The sequence below is a fragment of the Solanum lycopersicum genome, chromosome 7 (assembly GCF_036512215.1).
Source record: "Solanum lycopersicum chromosome 7, SLM_r2.1".
Classification (NCBI taxonomy): domain Eukaryota; kingdom Viridiplantae; phylum Streptophyta; class Magnoliopsida; order Solanales; family Solanaceae; genus Solanum; species Solanum lycopersicum.
Window position 1 is genome coordinate 20,701,895 of NC_090806.1, and position 23,811 is coordinate 20,725,705.

At 32.7% G+C, this 23,811-nt stretch overlaps 1 protein-coding gene and 2 long non-coding RNA genes across 3 annotated transcripts; 2 read left to right on the top strand and 1 right to left on the bottom strand.

Annotated features, from left to right (window-relative positions):
* Positions 1–758: 758 nt before the first annotated feature.
* LOC138337355 (uncharacterized) lies at positions 759–2,191 on the bottom strand. Its single transcript, XM_069287265.1, has 3 exons — positions 2,042–2,191; positions 1,397–1,858; positions 759–1,295 (listed from the first exon to the last, which is right to left on the bottom strand). Exons 1-3 carry the CDS (start codon positions 2,189–2,191, stop codon positions 759–761), a joined length of 1,149 nt encoding a protein of 382 aa, XP_069143366.1.
* A 4,615-nt stretch (positions 2,192–6,806) lies between these two features.
* Positions 6,807–16,679, top strand: LOC104648220 (uncharacterized). Its single transcript, XR_002028119.3, has 6 exons — positions 6,807–6,929; positions 8,552–8,610; positions 13,326–13,481; positions 13,647–13,926; positions 14,043–14,138; positions 15,135–16,679. It is a non-coding gene; the product is annotated as an uncharacterized lncRNA (long non-coding RNA).
* A 3,161-nt stretch (positions 16,680–19,840) lies between these two features.
* LOC138337158 (uncharacterized) lies at positions 19,841–22,049 on the top strand. Its single transcript, XR_011210642.1, has 2 exons — positions 19,841–19,970; positions 21,805–22,049. It is a non-coding gene; the product is annotated as an uncharacterized lncRNA (long non-coding RNA).
* Positions 22,050–23,811: the final 1,762 nt, after the last annotated feature.

The following is a 23,811-nucleotide window of genomic DNA, read 5'->3' on the forward strand; positions in this document are numbered from 1 at the left end:
TGGCCATAACGTGTTCGAAAAGTTGTCTTAGGTATATCCTCCGCCCTAATCTTCAGCTTATGATATCCAGATCTAAAATCAATCTTGGAGAAAACTAAAGCACCCTGCAACTGATCAAATAAGTCATCAATACGAGGTATCATGTACTTATTTGTGATGGTTACCTTGTTCAACTGTCGATAGCCAATACACATACGCATAGATCCATCTTTCTTCTTCACAAATAACAGTGGAGCACCCCAAGGAGATACACTCGGTCTAATAAAACCTTTGCTCAACAAATCCTGTAACTGCTCCTTAAACTCTTTCAATTTAGTCGGTGCCATACGATAAGGAGGAATGGAAATAGGCTGAGTGCCTGTCTCCACGTCAATACATAAATCAATATCACGATCTGGTGGAAGACCTAGCAAATCGTCGGAAATACTTCTGAAAATTCACTCACTACTGGAATAGACTCAAGCATAGGAGTCTCAATACTAGTGTCTCGAATGTGGGCCAAGTAAGCCAAACATCCTCTCTGTACCAACTGACGAGCCTTAAGGAATGATATCACACCCTTAGAAGGGTGACTAAGAGAACCTCTCCATTCTACTATAGGAATTCCAGGCATAGCTAAAGTGATGGTCTTGGCATGACAGTTTAAATTGCGTGGTAAGAAGATAACCAATCCATACCAAGAATCACATCAAAATCATCTTAACTAGGACCTTTAAATGTGCATGAGTGTCATACCCCATCAAAGTAATAGTACATAGTCAATAAACCCGATCTACAACAACAGAATCCCCGACAGGAGTAGAAACACGTATCGGCAAATCACGAGACTCACACAATATATCTAGACTAGGAGCAAAATATGTGTACACATAAGAATAAGTAGAGCCTTGATCAAATAATACAGTAGCTGGGCGATGACAAATCGGAATAATACCTGTGATAACAGCATCTGAGGCTTTAGCCTCTGACCTACCTGGAAAAGCATAACAGTGAGAACGACCTCCATCAATTTGTGAACCTTCACGACCACCACCTCGACCAGAAGGAGAACCACCTCTACCTGAATGAGAACCACCTCTACCATTCTGTTCACCACCCCTAGCTGGAGGTTGTGCAACCCTAGAAGTCAATGCCTGAGAACCCTGATGTAAGCCACCACGTCTGGTCCTAGGGCAGTCTCTCACAAAGTGTCCCATATCACCACACTCAAAACAACCCCTACGAGACGCAGGCTGATGAGAGAAACCTGAATGACCGAAATGACCTCCACGAACTACAGGTCTAGAATATGAACCCTGCAAAGTATGCACCGAGCTCGAAGAGTTATGCCCAGCGTAACCAGCCTTAGACGCTGGTATAGCAGCATGATTGGGTCTGCCGGACTGAGGGTGATAACCTCTGCCCAAGTAACCCCGACTTCTAGGCGGAGCACCACCATAATCACCTGAATAACGAGTCCTCTTACCGTCTCGCTGCTCAAATCCTCACGCCGAATCATCTCCAACTCCTTAGCAGCATCTACCACATTCTGGAATGGAACACTAGAATCAGCAACCTGAGAAACTCCTAGACGGATCGGAATTATAAGCCCCTTAACAAACCTTCTCACTCTCTCATCCTCTGTGGGAAGTATCATCGAAGCATTCCTAGCCAAGGCATGGAATTTACCCTCATACTCTGCAACTGACATACCATTTTGCTGCAAACCCTCAAACTGGGCCCTTTTGCGCTCCCTCTCACTGCGTGGAAAAAATTTGGATAGAAATACCTGAGTAAACTGAGTCCAGGATAGTGGATGGGATCCAACTGGCCTACTACTAATATAATCCCTCCACCACTGATTAGCAGAGCCAGTCATCTGAAACGTTGTGTAGTCAACTCCATGAGACTCCACTAATCCAAGATTATGCAACCTCTCATGACAACTAACTATAAATTCATATGCATCCCCAGCTAAGTCACCAGTATAAGTAGGAGGATTCATTAGTCTGAACCTCCCAAACATCTTTTGCTCATCAATAGTCATAGAAGGCCTGTTCACCAAATGTGATGTCATATCTGGAAACTCCATACTATCAAAACTAGGAGCAACTATCGGGTCTGGAGTTTGACCTCCAACACGGGTCTGTGAGCCATCAGAACTGACAGGCAAAGCTCCTGCCTGAGCAATCCCCTCTAGGATTCCTAACATACGAGCCAAGGTATTTTGAAGAACTGGGGTGACAATAGTACTGGGTGGAGCCTAAGCTGGCCCATCCCCCTCGACACGATCTTGCGCATCCCCATGAATAACCTCTGCATCAGGAGGTACGTTCTTATCACGACCCTAGGTAGCTATTGGTACTTGAACATCCACAAGTGCTGCAATACGACTCCTACCCCGACCTCGAGCTCGTCCCCTACCTCTACCTCGGATAGTGTTCCTAGTAGCAGGCGTAGGAATAGGATCTGAAAGAATGAGATATTCAAGATTAGAATTTCTACAAGGTCAAGTGTGCATGATAATGAATATAAGAACTAAATATTTCTTAAATGTCCTATAGCCTCTCGAAGATAGGTATGGACGTCTTCATACCGATCCGCAAGACTCTACAAGATATTGCTCTTGTACTCTTGAGACCGATGAACCTAGGGCTCTGATACCAAATTTGTCACGACCCAAAAATCATGAGTCGTGATGGCACCTATGTTCCCAACCAATAGGTAAGCCAACGAACATATTTAACAAACTTAACAAACTGATGAGTGAAAAGACAACAATTAACCAAATCTCCAATGCTGAGTTCCTAATAATTACGAATGCGGAAAACTTAAAGAAATATCACCCAAGAGTTTGTGTCATAAGTACAAGACCTTCTAGAATACGATGCAAATCTGAAACTAAAATGACAAATCTAACATAAGGGATATCTTGTCTGAATACTGAATAGTAGAATAAGTAAAAGATAGAGGGAGATGTGGTCCACGGAACAGCCAACAAGTTCACCACAACTCCAAGACACTCTCAAACTCGGACTCAAACTGCTCCTACTCGGAATCGAATCTACACCACAAATAGTGCAACAAGTGTAGTATGAGTACAAAATCACGTGAACCCAGTATGTCTCATTGACCGACAACGAAGAAGTAGTGACGGGAGATTATATAAGAAAATAAATTCTTAACTTATACAAGTATATATATACACCTACTATTTTAGTTTTACCAATAAAGGAAATCAGCATAAAGTACTTTTCAAACACCAAACGAAACATATAATCATCATGAATGAATGATGTGATGAAATGCGATGCAATAAGATACCATGTAATGATATGTCCCACACTACCCAATACTCACTCAACCGTATATACATGATACTCTTCAGAAATACATCGAGAGATCATGACCCATGGGGGACTCTCAAGGTCCATATACCTACACGGACGATCTCCACATGTCTGTGCGGACGATCTCAATGCACCATCATAATATCAAACAATTTCCGCATGGACGGTCTCCACATGCTCAAATTACAATCTTAACATCTTACCATCCCCAGCATGGACTATCTCCACGTGCTCATCTTATACTCAATCTCATGTCAATGCATGTATAAAATATTATTTCAAAATAAGGGGATGATGATGCATCTCACTCAATCAATATCGATATAATACACAACCACCTCCATTATCACAACTATACGGGTGTAAAAAAATAAGAAAACACAATCACACAAAAATTTCAAGTCAATAATATATCATCTAATGCCCATATGCTTTGGAAAATTATCAAATTACAATCCACATTCTATAGTAGTAACTTTCTGTTTTATAACACCGGTACTCGTACCAATGTCCGTCACACCATTGATACGAGACCCCCAGCTTTTGCCCTTACCCCTTTGTCTATTTTCATTTTTAATCTTTAATTTGGAAAACGTCCATCAACAAGTCTAAAAAGTCTTAACATACCTTAGATGCCGAACTTGTGCCACGAATCTTTTAAGATTTTTCCTTTCCTTTTCGCAAGGTTTCGGAACGTTTCCAATCTACCAATTATGCAATATTCGTAAGAAAGCAATTTTTGTAAACATTCAAATTATTATATGTCTATCATAGACGCTAAAACTCACTCATACTTCTAACCAAACTTCAAATCTTGATATATAGTGGTATGCCAAATTTTTCATACTTGCTAAATTTCAAGCCAAGAACTTAAGTCTAACCTCTTCAAATGGACTAAAATTCAATGTTAGATCATATAAAATAACACCTAATAATTAATTACCTATCTCAATATATCAAACTTAAATCTTTATTTGATAATTAAAAAAAAACATCCTAAAAATATCAACAGTGAAGTGCACTGTTAACACGACCTTTGTTTCTTTTTCTTTTTTTTTCAATCTATTACGTACTGTATCTAATTCTAACAGAAAACATACCAAATGCCAATCATTGGCATTATTGCCTAATGATTGGCTTATAAGTTTGTCCCCCATTATTGATAAATATTACCTCCATAAGAAATAAATTAAACGCTTGACAGATGTACTTGAACCTCTCATCAATAATATATTAACGATAACAATTCAATTTACCCTTATTCAAGTTTGCAATTCTATTCTATAGAAAATTGTAAATAAAATAATCTTGATAGAGTTCTTTTTCCTTACCTGAACGACGGTTCTTCTCGGACGCCAAGGTATTGACTATTGAGTGAGCAGTTATCACTATTTCTGCTTCCCTCAAATTATGATATATTAATTTTAACTCCTCTAACTTGTTTCAATACATGGGCTAAATATTAAAGGTAGTGCATGAGTTATGGACTTAGCCCACTAACTATTAACTTATTATTTATTTAATAAAAGTTTCATCAATTGGGTATTCATAGTTATCGAATAGTTTAAAATTACCCCTTTAAATTTTCAAAAAGAGTCAAACTAGACCTAGTTCTCAAAACGACCTAGCGGGTCGTTACAAGCTCATATTGATAGCTCTATCAAACGTCATGTTGCCATATATTTGCCTTTACTAATTCAAACATTGTATTTATTTGTATTGGATTTATTTAGTAACAAATAACTCTCTAAATCATAAAATTTGTAAGCTAATTTATTTAGATAAATTTACTAGTACAAATATAAAATATATAAATCAAGAAAATAAACAAAATAATTAAATAGATTTCAGGGATATTTTTCTTTTAACAGAGATTAATTTCGTGGTATTAATCCTATGTATGAATAATACCACAAAATGGAAGGTATTGGTTGTCCATCCTATATGTGTCCATGCATTAGTTATATATAGGTTGAACTCTGCTACCAAACATAGTACTCCTTCCGTCTCATTTTATGTGAGGTAGTTTTACTCCCCACAAAGTTTAAGGAAAAAAAAGAAGACTTTTAGAACTTGTGGTACAAAATGAAATGATAAAAATTTGTGTGACTATAAATAAGGGTAAAATAAATATTTTAAAGATAAATTGTTACTTAATATAGAAATGTATCATTGTATTTGAGAATGATTAAAAAGAAAGTAAGTCACATAAATTGGACAAAGAAAGTACTTAATAATATATACATAATTCATGGACTATTTCTCGTAATACTCCCTACAAAACAATCCCTTAGTGTCTCTATCCCTATAGGCGATTCTTTAGTGGTACATCAGGTGTATCGGGGTGTGTATTGACACCATTAGGTTGTGAGACTTGGACGGGTTAGTTCCCTATGAAGTGATTCTAGGTTATTTTGTTTAGGTTGTGCCCTTATCTTATCCCGATTTACCTAGATAAGTGTGGAAGGTAATCTGAGTCCGTGTCTGAAAGGAGTGATATTTGTTCGATGTGTTCATCACATGAAGGAAAACAATTGCTTATCATATTTGATTCATGGTTGTGATCTTATAAAGGGTCCTTCTTTTTTAGAGACCACGAGGTGGTAAGAGATTTGTAGACGTGTTTATTATAGATTTATCGGGTGCAACTTCCTTGTTATCTTCTAACTTGTCTGTCCAAAATAATAATCGGATCTTCTTCATAAGAAAAACTTTCCTTAATACCAAGACTCTCCAATGGTACAATCGATGTCAAATTTTCAACACACTTCTTCAACAAAGAGATATAAAATACCGAATGTACTGATGTTAAATCATTAGGCAACTCAAGTTTGTATCTTTACTGATACACCTCGAAATTTGATATGAGCCCACATACTAAGGAATAAGATTCCCTTTATTTCCAAGCCTCATGACACTCTTCATAGGTGAAATCTTCAAGTAAATCTAATCATTCAACATCAAAGTCAAAATCCTTTCTTCTAACACCGACATAGGACTTTTGTTGACTTTGAGCCATTGTCAACCCTTCTCTAATAAATCAAACTTTCTCAATAGCCTCATGTACCAAACCAGCACCTATTAAAGCAACCTCATCAACTTCAAACCAACATATAGAAGATATACACCTCCCTACCATATTAAAGAGCTTCAAATAAGGTCATATCAATACTTGATTCTTATATGCAAGCTCAAATGAAGAAAAATGATCATTCCAATTACCCCTGTAGTCAAACACAAAAATCTCAATATATATTTCAAAATTTGGATAGTACGCTCCATTTGCCAATCGATATGAGAGTCAAAGGACATACTAAGCTTGACACGAGTATCAAGACACTATAAAAACCTCAATTTATGGGGTCCATTTTGTCAATTTATGACATTTTTTATATTTGTTATTTAATTTATTTCTTATATATAAAATACAATATTTTCCTCATCCATTAAATTGCTTCAACGTGGGTGAATATTAACAATACAAAATATCTTTTATGTAGAAATTTTCATCCAACCTTAAACAACTCTTCATCTTCTCCTCTTCTCAACAGAGATAGTCCAAGTTCAAGTTTGTGTAGTCTCCTGTTGTTTAAATTACAGGTAAGTTGTTCATGATTTTTTTGGTCTTTCTCTTATATATATACAGTGTATATATATAATAAGTAATATATCTTTTGTCCTTTCTGATTCATATAGCTATCTGTTAGGAATTATGATTTCAAGAAACTTGGATTAACATGTTTATTTTTTTAATTTTATTTACATCATTTTAGTTGAGTTTGTCTATATAAATCTGGTGTCCACATTCACATTATTGAGATGGTGTCGATATGATTTATTTAAAATAGACTACTTTAGTGAATCTATCTCAATCTGTGTCTCTTATTATCTTGGGAGTTTATATAGGCAGTAACTGATCACTTAAGCTTAATTTTGTTTGTGTTGGTTTGTAGCACATTTTTTTCTCTGAATTTTATGTTGTAGCCTTAATTTAGATGAATACTTCTTGTTAATTGGTAACAAATATGAAATAGAATAGAGTTATATGTTTGTCCCCAATCTTTAACAATTATTTGTTGTTTGTTTTCTCTCTTTGACTGTTGACTTTAAATAATGTATTAGTACTGATAACAATCTTTTGCTTAGTGTTAACAAAAGCTAACTTTCATCACTTTCTGTTATTCATTCAGTCTATATAAATTATATCTTTACAAAATTAAGCAACACATTTTGAAAGTACAATTTTGTAGAGATCTAAAAGTCAACAATCAACGACCTTGAAATACAGTAATAACAATAATAACAATTATGCCAAAGTCTCAAACATGTAGGGTCATCTATATGAATCCCAACAACATTAAAAAATAACAATATTATGATGTGTTGTTTAAATCAGCCTTTGCATTTGTATCACATTTGATTAATGATTTATACTATTAACCTTATAGAATTTTGACTTTGTTACCATAGTTGCTTGTTTGCTTGTATGTTTCACTTTACTCTCAGTGTGTGGTAAGTATTACTTAACTAATACCTTATTTAACAGACCTTTATTGACTTGAGCCACCAGAACACTTTATGAAGTTTATATAGGCAATGAATTTTAGGGGTGATGCATGATTACTCGTGATTCGTTGCTCTAAGTTATCTTCATTTTTTTTCTGTCTCAGAGAATGATTCAAGATATTGCCTACTTTATTTGTTGTTTGTATTAGAAATGATGATAGCATTCTTTTGGTTGGCATTGACAAAAGCTAACCTCATGGTTGGAGGAGAAAATGGGAACATGCCAAAATAAGAATATTTGTGACTGTCTTTTCCATGTTATTAACAGAAAAAGACGATCGCTTTCGTTATCCATTCAATCTAATGAAATTATACTCTTGACAAAATTAATCAAGATAGTTGCAATTCAACAGGCTGAATGTACAAGAATGTTCTAAAGCTCATAGCTTTATCAAAATCCCAAATCAGTAGTCACCTAAAAGCCAACAATCAACAATATTGAAATACAATTATAATGATAAAAATAATTATGCCCAAGTCTCAAACATATAGGGTTGACTATATGAATCCTCATCGACCACAATAAATTATAATAATACTATTATAGTTTGTTGTTTAAATCAGCCTTACATTTTTGGATGTATTAACTTATTTTTCTTACTAGACATGTATGTTATGTTAGATTTAATATATGGTTCGAACTATTAAATTTACAGAATTTTGACTTCGTTGTGGTGGTTATTTGCTCCGTGTTTCATTTGTCTCTCGGTGTGTGGTAAGTATTACTCAACTAATTTCTTATTTAAAATTATTACTATTATGTAACAGATAATTATTTTGCGTAATTATTTTAATCTCAAAGATGTCAAGTCGTAGATATAATAAAAATGTGCATTCTTTTCAAAAATAAAATGTGGATAGAAATGCTAGGTGACGTGAACTATACAAATTGATGCCACCTGATAAAAAAGAAATTCTTCTGACACGCCGTCGAGCAAAGAGAGTTGAAATGAGAAAATATAACATATCTGAAATTTCAATGAATAATGATTTGGCTACTGCGTCGTCCTCTAATTCCACCATTGCTTTAGTTGTAGAAAGTTCTGATCTTATGAGAGAACCCATTTTCAATATTCAGAAATAGGTAATAAAATACTATGTCATCATAAATTAATTATAAAAAATTAAAAGAGGTATCAAATTGTCAATATTGTAAAGCCATAAAGTTTGAATATAAACCACCTGCGTTTTGTTGTAGCAATGGTTCTGTTCAATTAACTTCACATGATATTTCAATAGAATTAAAAAACCTTTAACGGGAAAATACCGAGCTGTCAAAACATTTTAGAACTTACATTAGAACGTACAATAATATATTTGCTTTCACATCTCTTGGAGTAACTTATAACAAAGAATTAGCAAAAAGAAATAAAGGTATTTATACTTTTCGAGTTCAAGGTCAGATGTATCATTTCATCAATGACTTGATTCCTATTGACAAAAAAGGAAAAAACCTCCAATTGTATTTCTTTGATAGTGAAAATGAATTAAGAAATCGAATGGCATGTTCAAATAAATTAAATGAATTTGTTGTGAGAACTTTGATGAAAATATTAAAAATTAATTCATACTCTATGTTTTTAAAATCTTTAGTAGATGTTCAACAACTATCTGACTTTTATATTGCACTTAAGTGTGATTCTTGCTTAGATCAACGTATATATAACTTACCAACTATATCAGAAGTTGCCGGAATATGGGTAGAACAAGATATTTCTAACTCTATTCCTACACCACATATTCGAATCTATACAAAAAGTGATAAAATTCAATTGATTCATTATTATTACAGTTGTTATGATCCGTTACAATATCCGTTGATATTTCCATATGGTCAAGGTGGATGGCACTGTGGTATTAAGAAAATTAAGTGTTCTTCAAAAACATCAATACAAATCTATTGCGAACAAGAACAACTACCAAGTAAAAAAAATATGTGTTCAATAGACAAACTACTTAACATGGAAGCCGAAGTTATGTTAATAGAAAAGCATAAACGATACAGTATTTCTTGTCGTGAACATTATTGTTACAAACTTCAAATAAGAGATAATGAAAATATTGTCTTACATGCAGGAAGATTATTTCAACAATATGTAGTAGATGAACGGATAAAAATTGAAAGCCAACGATTAGACTTTGCTTCTTTTAATCAAGCTTTATTTAGGATTGATATATCAAACAAAATTTCGGATGTTTTATGTAACGGGGAAAGAGAAGCTTCACATATGGGAAAACAACGTATAATTCCACCTAGCTTTACGGGAGGTCTAAAAGACATGCGTAGATGGTATATGGATGCTATTGCATTAGTGCAATTTTTTGGAAAACCTGATATATTTTTAACTATAACATGTAATCCTTCTTGGCTTGAAATAGCAGAAAAACTTATATCAACCGATGAGGTACAAAATAGGCGAGGTCTGGTTAGTAGAGTGTTTAGAGCAAAAATAGAAGAATTGAAAAATGATATAATTAAAAGGCGTATTTTTGATAAAATTGCAGCATTTATGTATACAATAGAATTTCAGAAACGAGAACTTCCCCATGCTCATTTTCTTATCATACTAAACGAGAATTACAAATTACTAACTCTAGAAGCATATGATCGATTTGTATGTGCTAAAATACCATATGAAAATATATATCCCTATTTATATTCACTTGCTACACAACACATGATGCATGGTCCTTGTGGTAATTTGAACCCAACTAATTCTTGTATGAAAAAAAAAATACTGTAAAAATAAGTATCCTAAAGAGTTTGTAAAACAAACAACCAAAGGAAAGAATTCATACTCAATTTATAGAAGACGAAATACAGGCAAAATTGTGAAAATTATTGGACACTTTCTTGATAACTTGTGGGTTGTTCCTTACAATCCATATTTGCTTTGTAAATTCAATTGTCATATAAATGTAGAGATTTGTTCAGATATAAAAGTTGTTGAGTACATTTATAAACTCATTTGCGAAGGGCATGATAAATAGCGTTTCATATATAGACTAATGATGTAAACGCAGAGATAGATGAAATAAAAGAATATCAATCTGCTAGCTGGGTATCACCACCTGAAGCTGCATGGAGAATATTTGCTTTTCCTATAAGTGAAATGAATCCAACTATATATCACCTACAACTACATCTTGATGGACAACTAGTTTCCTTCAAAAGTATCAATAACATTAGTAATATTGCAAATAATCCCATTATAAGAAAAATAATGTTAACTAAATTTTTTTTAGTGACTAAATCAAACAAACAAGCTATGAACCTAAATTTATTATATAGTGAATTTCCTAAACTTTTGGTATGGTCAACAACAGATAAAATGTGAACACGTCGTAAACGAGGTCACGTTATTGAACGTGTAGTGACATGTCATCAACCGAAGGAGAAAGATACTATCTTAGACAATCGTTAATGAATGTAACGAGGCAAAAATCATATGCGAAGTGTAAATGGAGTAAAATATAGTTCATTTAGAGAAACTGCTGAAAAACAAGAACCATTACTTTGTGATAATAATTTGGTAGAATGTATATATGAAGCTGCAAGTTATCCAATGCCATCCAATTTAAGACAATTATTTGCTAGTTTATTGATTTATTGTAATCCAACAAATCCTAGAGAATCTTGGGAGAGATTGGAAAGCCCTATGTCTGAAGATTTTAATAAAAGTACAAATATAAATGTAAGAGAAATACATTATAAAGTATTAAATTTATATTAATGATATTCTTCATTCAATAGGTCGTGACATTAATGAATTTTAACTAATTTCAGAATATATCAAACCTTCATCAATAGCAAGAGAGGCTAAAGAAGTTCATTATGAAAGAAATATCATCGTTAGTGAGGAAGATTTATTATAAAAAAAATAAATTGAACTCTGACAAAGAAAATCTTACAATATTATTCTTGATAGAGTATTGTCAAATAAATTTGGATCTTTCTTTATTGATGGCCCCAGTGGAACGGGTAAAAGTTTTTTATATCGTGCTTTATTAGCTACAGTAAGACATAAGGGATTGACAACTTTAGCAACTGAAAATTCTGGTGTTGCAGCTTCACTTCTTCCCGGAGGTCGAATTGCTCATTCTTGATTTAAAATTTCTATTGATGTCGATGAAAATTTTACTTGCAATATTAGTAAACAAAGTTCACTGGCATCTTTAATACAAGATGCACGATTAATTATGTGGGGTGAAATTTCAGTAGCAAAAAATAAAATGGTTGAAGCATTTGACTTACTATCAAGTGATATTATAGAAACCAATACGTTATTTGGTTGTAAAATAGTTTTTTTAGCGGTGATTTCCGACAAACACTTTTTGTTTTTCGTAGTGGAAAAAAAGAGGATTTTATTCGTGAATGTTTATTGTGTTCTGAAATATGGAATGAACTTGAAAAACTACAATTATCAAAGAATATGCGTACAACTAAAGATCCTGAGTTTTGTGAATTTTTAATGAGAATTGATAGTGGAAAAGAAAAAACAAATGACCATGGAAAAATTGAAATTCCTCATTTTCTCATTATTCCTTTTACTTCTAAAAAAGAATTTCTAAATCTTCTAATTAAAAATACTTATCCTGATTTATACAAATGTTGTACAAAAACTTCGTTTGTTACTTCTCGTGCTATTCTAACAACTAAAAATGATTTTGTTGATGACATAAATTACATGTTGATCTCTCAATTTCCAAACATTGAAAAAGTATATATTGCTATAGATGAAACTATTGATCCAAAGAATCAAAGTGAATACAAAAATTTCTTACACACTTTAAATCCTACTAGTTTACCTCCATTCAAATTAACTTTAAAGAAGAATTGTCTGATTATGTTACTAAGAAATTTAAATTCATGTGAAGGTTTTATGCAATGGGATACGCTTAATATGTAATGATTTAAACCTCACGTTGTGCAACAATATCCAACAGTGATTTTAAAAATACTCATGTATTTATTAGACGAATACCACTCATGACTTCAGAAGATAAAAACTTGCCACTTCCTTTTAAAAGAATGCAGTTTCCTGTGTGATTATGTTTTGTCATGACTATAAATAAAGCTCAAGGACTAACATTAAATTTTGTTGGTATATATTTACGCGAACCTGTCTTCTCTCATAGACAATTGTATGTTGCTTTATCAAGAGCTACAAGTTTCGACAATGTCAAAGCATTCATAGACCACGTACAATTGAAAAAAATGACGATCATTCAACATATAATGTTGTCTATAATGAAATCATTGAAAAAGCATTTTCTTCATCTATGTGTTATAATTTGAAATGGTAAATCTTATATACAACTTACATACCCTATATGTATATTTTTAATGTATTTATATTATTATTAATATTGCTTTCATTATACATATTTGTCTTTAGTTTATCCTCTTATAATGTATTTTAATTGCAGATATATTGCAACATGACGGAAAGATATACCATCAATATGATCACTCCAGATACTAAAAGTTGAACCTGTAAAGCCCAAGTTGTTGATAAATGTCGACCAAGGGATAACAAACATAAAACCACAAAATATCAAGTCTTAATTCTGCAAGATGAAGAGGTATTTATTTTTAACAAAATATATTATTGATTTTAAAGCTTGACTTTAATTGAGTTAACTAAATAATCCATCATTTCATATTTTTACTTTAATAATATAAAAAAATTAATAAGAGAACTTTAAATTCTACAAAGCTAATCAAACTTTTAACAAATTCTTTTACAGGAGAATCAAGTTCAGGCCACCATTTTCAGTACTGATATAACATATTTTGAAAAAGAATTAGCTCCTTTCAAGACTTACTTGGTATTTGTTGCACATGTGAAAGTCCCGCCTCTTGGACACGAAAATCCACTTAACAAATTCATTTGGACACTCGACAAAAACACCATTGTTGAACCAATTGAAGAGGTCAAACCTTCAGAGGATCCATTACCACACCCAACACGATTGACTCTTGCTAAATTTGACACTTTCGAGTATCAACCCAAAAAATTTGAATTTGGTATTTATAAATTTATTTAATTATTTTTACTATTATTCACATAAAATCTAATTGTTATTATAATAGAATAATTCTCATGATCCAATTATTGTTTTTCTATTTTTGTTCAATGCAAGATGTACTTGCCATCGTCATTAATGACAGAATGACAGTCCTTCAACAAAGACAACAACTGGAAAGCGACTTTAAGAGTTCATTGTCATGGAGGGACTGTAAGTATACATACATATATATATATATATATACATATCACTCTTGTCATTTATCTTTGTATCTTATTACTTGTTTTCAATGAAAGGTTCTTTTTGGTTAATATAGCTCGCTTTTTCCTTTTTGTTTTTCGTAGTTGATATATTTGTATTTAATAAAGTTATTACATTTTTTTCAAATTTCAGCAACTTTGTTTTTGTAATCGTCTTCTCCAAATGGGTAATCCTGATTTTTGAGATTTTACCTATAGTTTTAGCAGTGTTCTTTGTTTATTGCTAAGATTGTTCTTTTTCTTCATTTTAGTTTTTATTTATTATTAATTTGTGCATCTTCCCCTCTCTTTTGTTAATGAAGTAATTTCACTGAATACCTTGTTTCTTTGAGTCATTGAGCATCGATTTTCTTCCTGGTTTATTCCTGCCCTTTTTATTTTAGATAAATCACTCTCTAATATTGTCGATATAGTCTGTTAAAGAGGAATATACTCATTGCCCTGTTTGATTTGTTTCTATTGGTAGTATGATTTTCTCTTATTTCTTGAAGATCAAGATTGAATTTTGATCAACAACTAATGATATTCAAGTTTATTAAGGTTCCTGGTTCATGTTCTCTTTACAAGGCACAATAAGTGAGATTAAGTGTCTGTTAATCTCAATTTTCAATAACTTTAAATTTCTCAGAAGTACACTTATCTTAATTTGGTTAATTTTATCACAAAAAGTTCATATTAGATTACCTATCAGGATATATTGTCCATCACTTTGAATATCTGTAGTACTTTCATGGATTAAAAAGTTCATCAATTTCATTGTTCAACCGGATTGTTTCTTTGTTTGTGCATCTCTATTTTTAACTTTTATATAAAAAAAATGTTGATATTTGTTGATAATAATATAATTTGATTTTTATAATTTTTAATATAATATTGTTTTAACAATATCACACATCTTTTGTAATTTTTACTTATTGTTTAATAACGTCCGGTGAAACATATGCAGGAAAAAACCAACAAAATTGACACTTTGGGAGGATTATGTTGATCATGAGGTAGTTAAAACTTTTTGTCACAACCCAAAATGAGTCGTGAGTGGCACCCACACTTACCCTCCTATGTGAGCGAACCAACCAATCTAAACCCCAACATTTCAACCATAATAAACAGAATATAATGCGGAAGACTTAAAACTCATTAACGAAATTAATTAAATAACTTCTAAAATTTATTAATTACTATCCCCAAAATCTGGAAGTCATCATCACAAGAACATCTATCCTCAAATTACTAAATCTAAGAGTATCTAAGAAGCTAAAATAATTAAAAAGCTAGTTCATGCCGGAGCTTCAAGGTATCAAGACATGAAGAAGAGGATCCAGTCCAAGCTAGAAGCATTAGCTCACCCTGAAACCTGGTATGATGAAGACTGGCTAGAGTTGCGGTTGAGTTGAAGACGACGGTACGTTTGCTGCACTCCACAATTAACAAAAAGAAAACATAAAAGTAGGGGTCAGTACAAACACAAGTACTGAGTAGGTATCATCGGCCAACTCAAAATAGAAAGCAATATATATCAGATAATATCATAAAATCAACTACAATACTCAACAGGTGGCAACAACAATGTGCAAGAATCATTGATAAATAACGTCAAGTACACCCATGAGGACTCAAGCCTCCATACCATACTCACTTGGGAAAATAGGTTCATTACTTTGAGTATATTAACATATTTCAAGATTCATTCTCTTTACTACCCTGGTGTCGGAACGTGACACTCCGATCCTCATCATACTATCCTGGTGTCGGAACGTGACACTTCGATCCTTATCATACTATCCTGGTGTCGGAACGTGACACTCCGATCCTTATCATACTATCCTGGTGTCGGAACGTGACACCCGATCCACTAATACTATCCTGGTGTCGGAACGTGACACCCGATCCTCATCATACTATCCTGGTGTCGGAACGTGACACCCGATCCACTAATACTATCCTGGTGTCGGAACGTGACACCCGATCCACTAATACTATCCTGGTGTCGGAACGTGACACCCGATCCACTAACCTCATTCTTTTAGTTCATCAAGCCTTCCTTTATACCAAGGCATCATGTCACGACCCAAATCGGTCCGCGACTGGCACCCACACTTACCCTCCTATGTGAGCGAACCAACCAATCTAAACCTTAACATTTCAATATAATATCAACAGAAAGTAATGCGGAAGACTTAAACTCATTAATAAAAACTAATTCAATAACTTCTAAAAACTCAACAACTATTATTATCCCCAAAATCTGGAAGTCATCATCACAAGAACATCTACTTCAATTTACTAAAGCTAAGAGTATCTAGAAGCTAAAATAAGTAAAAGCTAGTCCATGCCGGAAGTTCAAGGCATCAAGACATGAAGAGGAAGATCCAGTCCAAGCTAGAAGCATTAGCTCACCCTGATATCCGGAGTAATGAAGACTGGCTAGAGTTGCGGTTGAGTTGAAGACGATGGCACGTTTGCTGCACTCCACAAATAACAAAGAAGAAAACATAAAAGTAGGGGGTCAGTACAAACACAAGTACTGAGTAGGTATCATCGGCCAACTCAAAATAGAAAACAGTATATATCAGATAACATCATAAAATCAACTACAATACTCAACATGCGGCATTTACAATTACCATAACCCTTGGTCATAACACCAAGCACATCAATGAGGACTCACGCCTCCTCATCATACTCATTTGGGAATTAGGTTCATTAGATTGAATATATTAACATCTTTCAAGATTCATTATCTTTATTCCTCTCGTGTCGGTATGTGACACTCCGCTCCTCAATATACTATCCTGGTGTCGGAACGTGACACTCCGATTCTCATTCTATCCTAGTGTCGGAACGTGACACTCCGATTCTCATTCTATCCTGGTGTCGGAACGTGACACTCCGATCCTCATATACTATCCTAGTACCGGAACGTGACACCCGATCGATATACTATCCTGTTGTCGGAACGTGACACTCTGATCCTCATATTATATCCTGGTACCGGAACGTGGCACCTGATCAATATACTATCCTGGTGTCGGAACGTGACACTCCGATCCTCATATACTATCCTGGTACCGGAACGTGGCACCCGATCCATATACTATCCTGGTGTCGGAACGTGACACTCGATCCATATTCTATCCTGGTACCGGAACGTGGCACCCGATCCATATACTATATTGGTGTTGGAACGTGACACTCCGATCCTCATTCTATCTTGGTGTCGGAACGTGACACCCGTTCCATATTCTATCCTGGTACCGGAACGTGGCACCCAATCCATATACTATCCTGGTGTCTGAACGTGATACTCCGATCCTCATTCTATCGTGGTGTAAGAACGTGACACCCGACCCATATTCTATCCTGGTACCGGAACGTGGCACCCGATCCATATACTATCCTGGTGTCGGAACGTGACACTCCGATCCTCATTCTATCCTGGTGTCGGAACGTGACACCCGATCCATATTCTATCCTGGTACCGGAACGTGGCACCCGATCCCCTAATCTCACTACTTTCGTTCATCAAGCCTTCTTTTATACCAAGGCATCATCATTAACAAAGTAGATTAGGGTTTCTTTTTCAAGATTTAGGATTCAATAGTTTCATCATGCTTATTTCATCACAATTATATCATCACAACATGCAAACACATAATTAAGCATATAGAAGGGTTTACAACACTACCCAATACATATCATTCGCTATTAAGAGTTTACTACGAATAGTATAAAAACCATAACCTACCTCCACCGAAGATTAGTGATCAAGCAAGCAATTTCCCCAGGCTTTGTTCTTCGCTTTCTCTCTTCCTCATTCGATCCTCTCTCTCTCTCTTTGTTCTTTCTACTTTTCTTATTCAAACCCTCTTTCTTTTACCCTAATTAGCATATAATTAAGAATAAAAGATGGCAATAATAACCCACTAATTAACTTAAGGTTACCTCTTTTAACCCCCAAGTAATTAGACTTATTAAAATTAACCCACTAACATTATAATTAAAGCAGGAATAGTCCAAAACGCCCCTTAAAATAATTACAGAAATCCGACCCAGTCTGGGATTACGCAGCCTGTGACGGGCCGTCGTGCCTGCGACGGTTCGTCCTGCTGCTCCATCATAGAGTTCAGAGACTCAAATCTCTGAAGAGTCTGTGACGGTCCGTCACACCTGTGACGGTCCGTCCTGCCATTCCGTTACGAAGTTCAGAGAGTCGATTGCAGTACCCAAATTTCAGAATTCTTAGTGTTTTGGAACGAGACCCCTCGACGGTCCTCGTGCCCATGACGGTCCGTCGTGGGTTCCGTCGTCTCAACCAGTTTTTCCAGAAATAAAATATGCTGCTCAAAACGACTAAACAGGTCGTTACACATCATCATTAACAAAGAGGTTTCAAAGTTTAGGATTCAATAGCCTTATCATGCTTATTTTATCACAATTATATAATCAGATCATGCAAGCACACAATTAAGCATATAGAAGGGTTTACAATACTACCCAATACATATCATTCGCTATTAAGAGTTTACTATGAAACAACATAAACCATAACCTACCTCCACCGAAGAATTCGTGATCAAGAAATCTACTTTTCCAAAGCTTTGCTTTCCTCTTCGTTTCTCCTCTCTCTCGTTCGTTCGTTCTCCTTTCTCTCTGTTCTTTCTATTTTTCTTATTAAAACCCTTTTTCGTTTACCCTAATTAGCATATAATTAAGTATAAAGATGGCAAAAGTAACCCACTAATTAATTCAAGGTTATCTCATTTAACCCCCAAGTAATTGAATTATTAACATTAAACCACTAACTTCATAATTATAAGCAGAAATAGTCCAAAATGCCCCTTAAAAATTTAACAGAAATCCGACCTAGGCAGGGTTACGCAGACTATGACGGCCCATCGTGCCTGCGACGGTCCGTCCTGCTGCCTCCGTCACAAAGTTCAAAGACTCAATTCCTGGAAGAGTCTGTGACGGCCCGCCATGCCTGTGACGGTCCGTCCTGCCATTTCGTCGCAAAGTTCAGAGAGTCGATCTCAGTACCCAAATTTCAGAATTCTAAGTGTTTTGGAACGAGACACCCTCGACGGTCCGTCGTGCCCATGACGGTCCGTCGTGGGATCCGTCGACTCAGACAATTATTACCAGAAGTAAACTCTACTGCTCAAAACAACTAAACAGGTCGTTACACTTTTCAACCAACTTGATTACCCGATCAATCTTGCTAGGAGAATTGCATCATCCCCATGTAAAAGTGCAAATAATTTTTTTTCTTTTTTGAAAAATATATGACATGATGAAACTAAAATCACATATTCAAATGCACGTGGGAACATCAAATAGATGCATTGGTTTGACGAGAAAATTCTATGCAACAATTGAAATCAATACTCCATATCTACAGGCTGCTGAGTTAAGGACGTGGTAATATACATTTTTATTTAATGCATCGAACTTCCAGAGTATTTCGACATTTAAAATATATCATTATTCTTACGATAAAAAAGTTTTAAAATACCACTTTTATTTCTTTTCTCTATTATGTTAATTCCATTTGCGAATGAGATTATATCTGTGGCTAACATTCAAGCACAACCTCCGGTAAGAACAACAATTATATTATTTGGAAATATTTTATCTAACAATGAATAATATTTGGTATATTCAATTTGAAGGGACAAATATTTAATGTTGAGAATGAATTGTGTCTTGCAAGTAAGGATCAACTCTTTGATGCGAAGGAAAATCTACTGCACAAGTTCACACCGATCCACACATCTATTCTTAGGTATATTTGCTCTTCTACAAAATTAAAATTATTAATAACTAATTAAGATTATTTATTTTGTTTTTTCAAACAAATAAATGTCTAAACTGACCATTAATTTTAAATTTTTTCATTAATTATCAAAATAGGTATCAATTAGCTCTTAGTAATTATATATCGAGTATAATATTAGGTGGAAACAATAACAATTAAAATTAAAATTAATATATTTATTTAAATTTTGTGTATTAAAATATTTTTAGATTTTGTGATCTTAAATATGCTATATAAAAAAATCAAAATTCAGAAGTTATTTTCTTTTTGAGATGAAGTAAAAAAATAAGTTCATATAAAATGAATAGGAGGAATCATATATTAAAATGAAATATATATGTTTTATTATTAAAATGAGCTTTAATATATTTATTTTTTAAAAATTCTTTCGGTTTACTCCTATTAATTTGTGCATATATATGGAGTTTCAAATTTTTTTGATATTTTAATATAAAAATATAATGATTTGAAAACATTAATTCTTCGTTTTAATGTCTAATTTTTTACATATTTAAAAATTACATAAAAAAGCTTAAAATCTCAATGTAACAATTAAAGATATTTTTTTAAAAACATAATTAAAATCTTAATGGAATTTGGTTGATTCCCTTATTTTTATCGAAACAAAAGAAAATTGCATATATTATTTGAAAATGACGTAAGAACTAAAAAGTAATATGAATCACAGTAAAATGACAATTAAAAATATGTGAGAATCATATAAGAAATTCTGTTGACTTTCCTAAAATCACTTGTATCATATAAAATGAAACAGATGGAGTAACATATATTATTTCAAAATTGACATAAAAGGTACACAAATTACCAATTCAAAATATTTTAAAGAAAAACGCATATAAAAAATTTAGTTTACTTTTTTAAATTTCAGTTGTATCACATAAATTCGAAGAAAAGAACTAACATACGTTGGACCCGCATTGGCGCGACACCTAATATCTAGTATTATATAGAAGAGCCAAGTTGAGGACGACCAAGGGCAAATTTATCATTTCATAAATATTCTAGAATGTTTATTTTTATGTTATGGCATCAAAAAAGTAGTAATGGATTTATAATGATAATACAACCAAATATATTTTCTTAAATGACATATGTATCCTAATGACATGACATTTATATGGACTCACATTTTCAATCACATTTTCTATAGATTTTTTGTTCTTTTTATTTTGTAGTGTGAAACTTTCATCAAACCAAAAATATAGGGATAAATAATAATTGTATAATTAATGACAAAAATGAAAATCTAAAAGAATCCATACATATCTTTACTTTTCAAATTCGCCCATAAAGATAATTTTATAATTGTGTTAAATTAAAGAGTTTCTGTTAATTAACTTTTTACAAACAAGAATAAACGCTAATTAAGCTTGTTTTGTCATGTTTTTGAAAGAAAATTTTGAATTAATTTAAAATAAAATGTGTTTGAATAGTTAATATTTTGTTCCTAAATTTTATTTCTATCATATAGAAGCATGAAGAAAAAAACAACCACAACTTAATGTTATTGTACATTGTGCAGGAAATGTTGTACAAAATTTTAAGTTTAGTTATTTAAAATAAAAGTAAGCGTATATTTGTCTTTTTATTCTGTTCTTTTCTTCTAAAATTTTCTTGATCATTCTTAACTTTTTCAATCTTTTTTAGCATTTCAATAATAATGAATATTACATTTCACTCAAGTTCCAAATGGATCAGACAACTCAAATATGCTTGATTGGCTATTCAATGGATTACTATTATGTATGGTTTTGGCCTATATGCCTTCTTTTCGTTGTAGAGGAAAAAGAGAAACAAGGAGGGACTTAAATTTGGAAAACAATTCAATGGTATTGAAAAAGAGAAGAGCCAGGTTGAGGACGATCAAGGGCAAACTTGTCATATCATAAATATTCTAGAATGTTTAGTTTTATGTTATGGCATCAAAAAAGTGGCAATGGATTTATAATGACAATACAATCAAATATATTTCTTAAATGTCATGTGTATCCTAATGATGTGATTTTATAGGACTCACATTTTCTATCACGTTTTTTTCTTTTTATTTTGTAGTGTGAAACTTTCATTAAATCAAAAATATAGGACGAAATAATAATTGTATAATTAATGACAAACACTAAAATCTAAAAGAATCCATACATATCTTTACTTTTAAAATTCGTCCATAAGGATATTTTTATAATTGTACTAAAATGCTGAGTTTTTGTTAATTAACTTTTTACAAACAATAATAAACGCTAATTAAGCTTGTCTTGACATGTTTTTGAAAGAAAATTTTGAACTAATTTAAAATAAAATGTGTTTGAATGGTTAATATTTTGTTCCTAAATTTTATTTCTATTATATAGAAAAATGAAGAAGAGGACGACCACAACTTAATGTTATTGTACATTGTGCAGGAAATGTTGTACAAAATCTTAGGTTTAGTTATTTAAAATAAAAGTAAGCGTATTTTTGTCTTATTATTATGTTCTTGTCTTCTACCATTTTCTCGATCATTCTTAATTTTTTCAATCTTTTGAAGCATTTCAATAATAATACATATTACATTTCACTCAAGTTCTTAAGGGATCAGACAACTCAAATATGCTTGATTGGCTATTCAATGGATTACTATTATGTATGTTTTTGGCTAATATGCATTCTTTTCATTCTAGAGGTAAAAGAGAAACAAGGAGGGACTTAAATTTGGAAACCAATTCAATGGTATTGAAAAATAGAAGAGCCAAGTTGAGGACGATCAGGGGCAAATTTGTCATTTCATAAATATTCTAGAATGTTTATTTTTATGTTATGACATCAAAAAAGTGATAATGGATTTATAATGACAATACAATCAAATATGTTTTCTTTATGTCATGTATATCCTATTGATGTGACATTTATTGGACTCACATTTTCTATAGATTTTTTTCTTTTTATTTTGCATTGTGAAACTTTCATTAAACCAAAAATATAGGGGGAAATAATAATTGTATAATTACTTACAAAAACAAAATTCTAAAAGAATCCATAAATGTCTTTACTTTTAAAACTCGCCCATAAAGATATTTTTATAATTGTATTAAAATGAAGAGTTTCTGTGAATTAACTTTTTACAAACAATAATAAATGCTAATTAAGCTTGTTTTGACATGTTTTTAAAAGAAAATTTTGAACTAATTTAAAATAAAATGTGTTTGAATAATAAATATTTTGTTCTTAAATTTTGTTTCTATTATATAGAAGAATGAAGAAGAGGATGACCACAACTTAATGTTATTGTACATTGTGCAGGAAATGTTGTAGAAAATTTTAGGTTTAGTTATTTAAAATAAAATTAAGTGTATTTTTGTCTTATTATTATGTTCGTCTTCTATCATTTTCTCAATCATTCTTAATTTATTCAATCTTTTTTAGCATTTCAATAATAATAAATTTTACATTTCATTCAAGTTCCAAAGGGATCAGACAACTCAAATATGCTTGATTGGCTATTCAATGGATTACTATTATGTATGTTTTTGGCTGATATGTCTTCTTTTCGTTGTAGAGGTAAAAGAGAAACAAGGAGGGACTTAACTTTGGAAACCACTTCAATGGTATTGAAAAAGAGATGCTACAAAAATATATGTCTCAGTGGTTTAATTGTACTAGTTAGCATTATCAAAAATCTTTTAAAAAGGTACTTCTTACTGTCAAAAGCTTCATAAGGTGGTATTTCTTCTTGCTCTTGCCTTCTTGAGTAGATCTATTTAGTTTACATAGTTGTATCGTTTGAATTTTGAAGATTCTCATTGTTGTATTT

Excerpts from the sequence above, each read along its gene's own strand:
- LOC138337355 (XM_069287265.1), bottom strand. The coding sequence starts at position 2,191 with ATGTTAGGAATCCTAGAGGGGATTGCTCAGGCAGGAGCTTTGCCTGTC. Across the intron at positions 1,859-2,041 it reads CAGATATGACATCACATTTG|ATGACTGGCTCTGCTAATCA; the intron begins GTGAACAGGCCT and ends ACAACGTTTCAG. Across the intron at positions 1,296-1,396 it reads TCGGGGTTACTTGGGCAGAG|GGTTCATATTCTAGACCTGT; the intron begins GTTATCACCCTC and ends CATACTTTGCAG.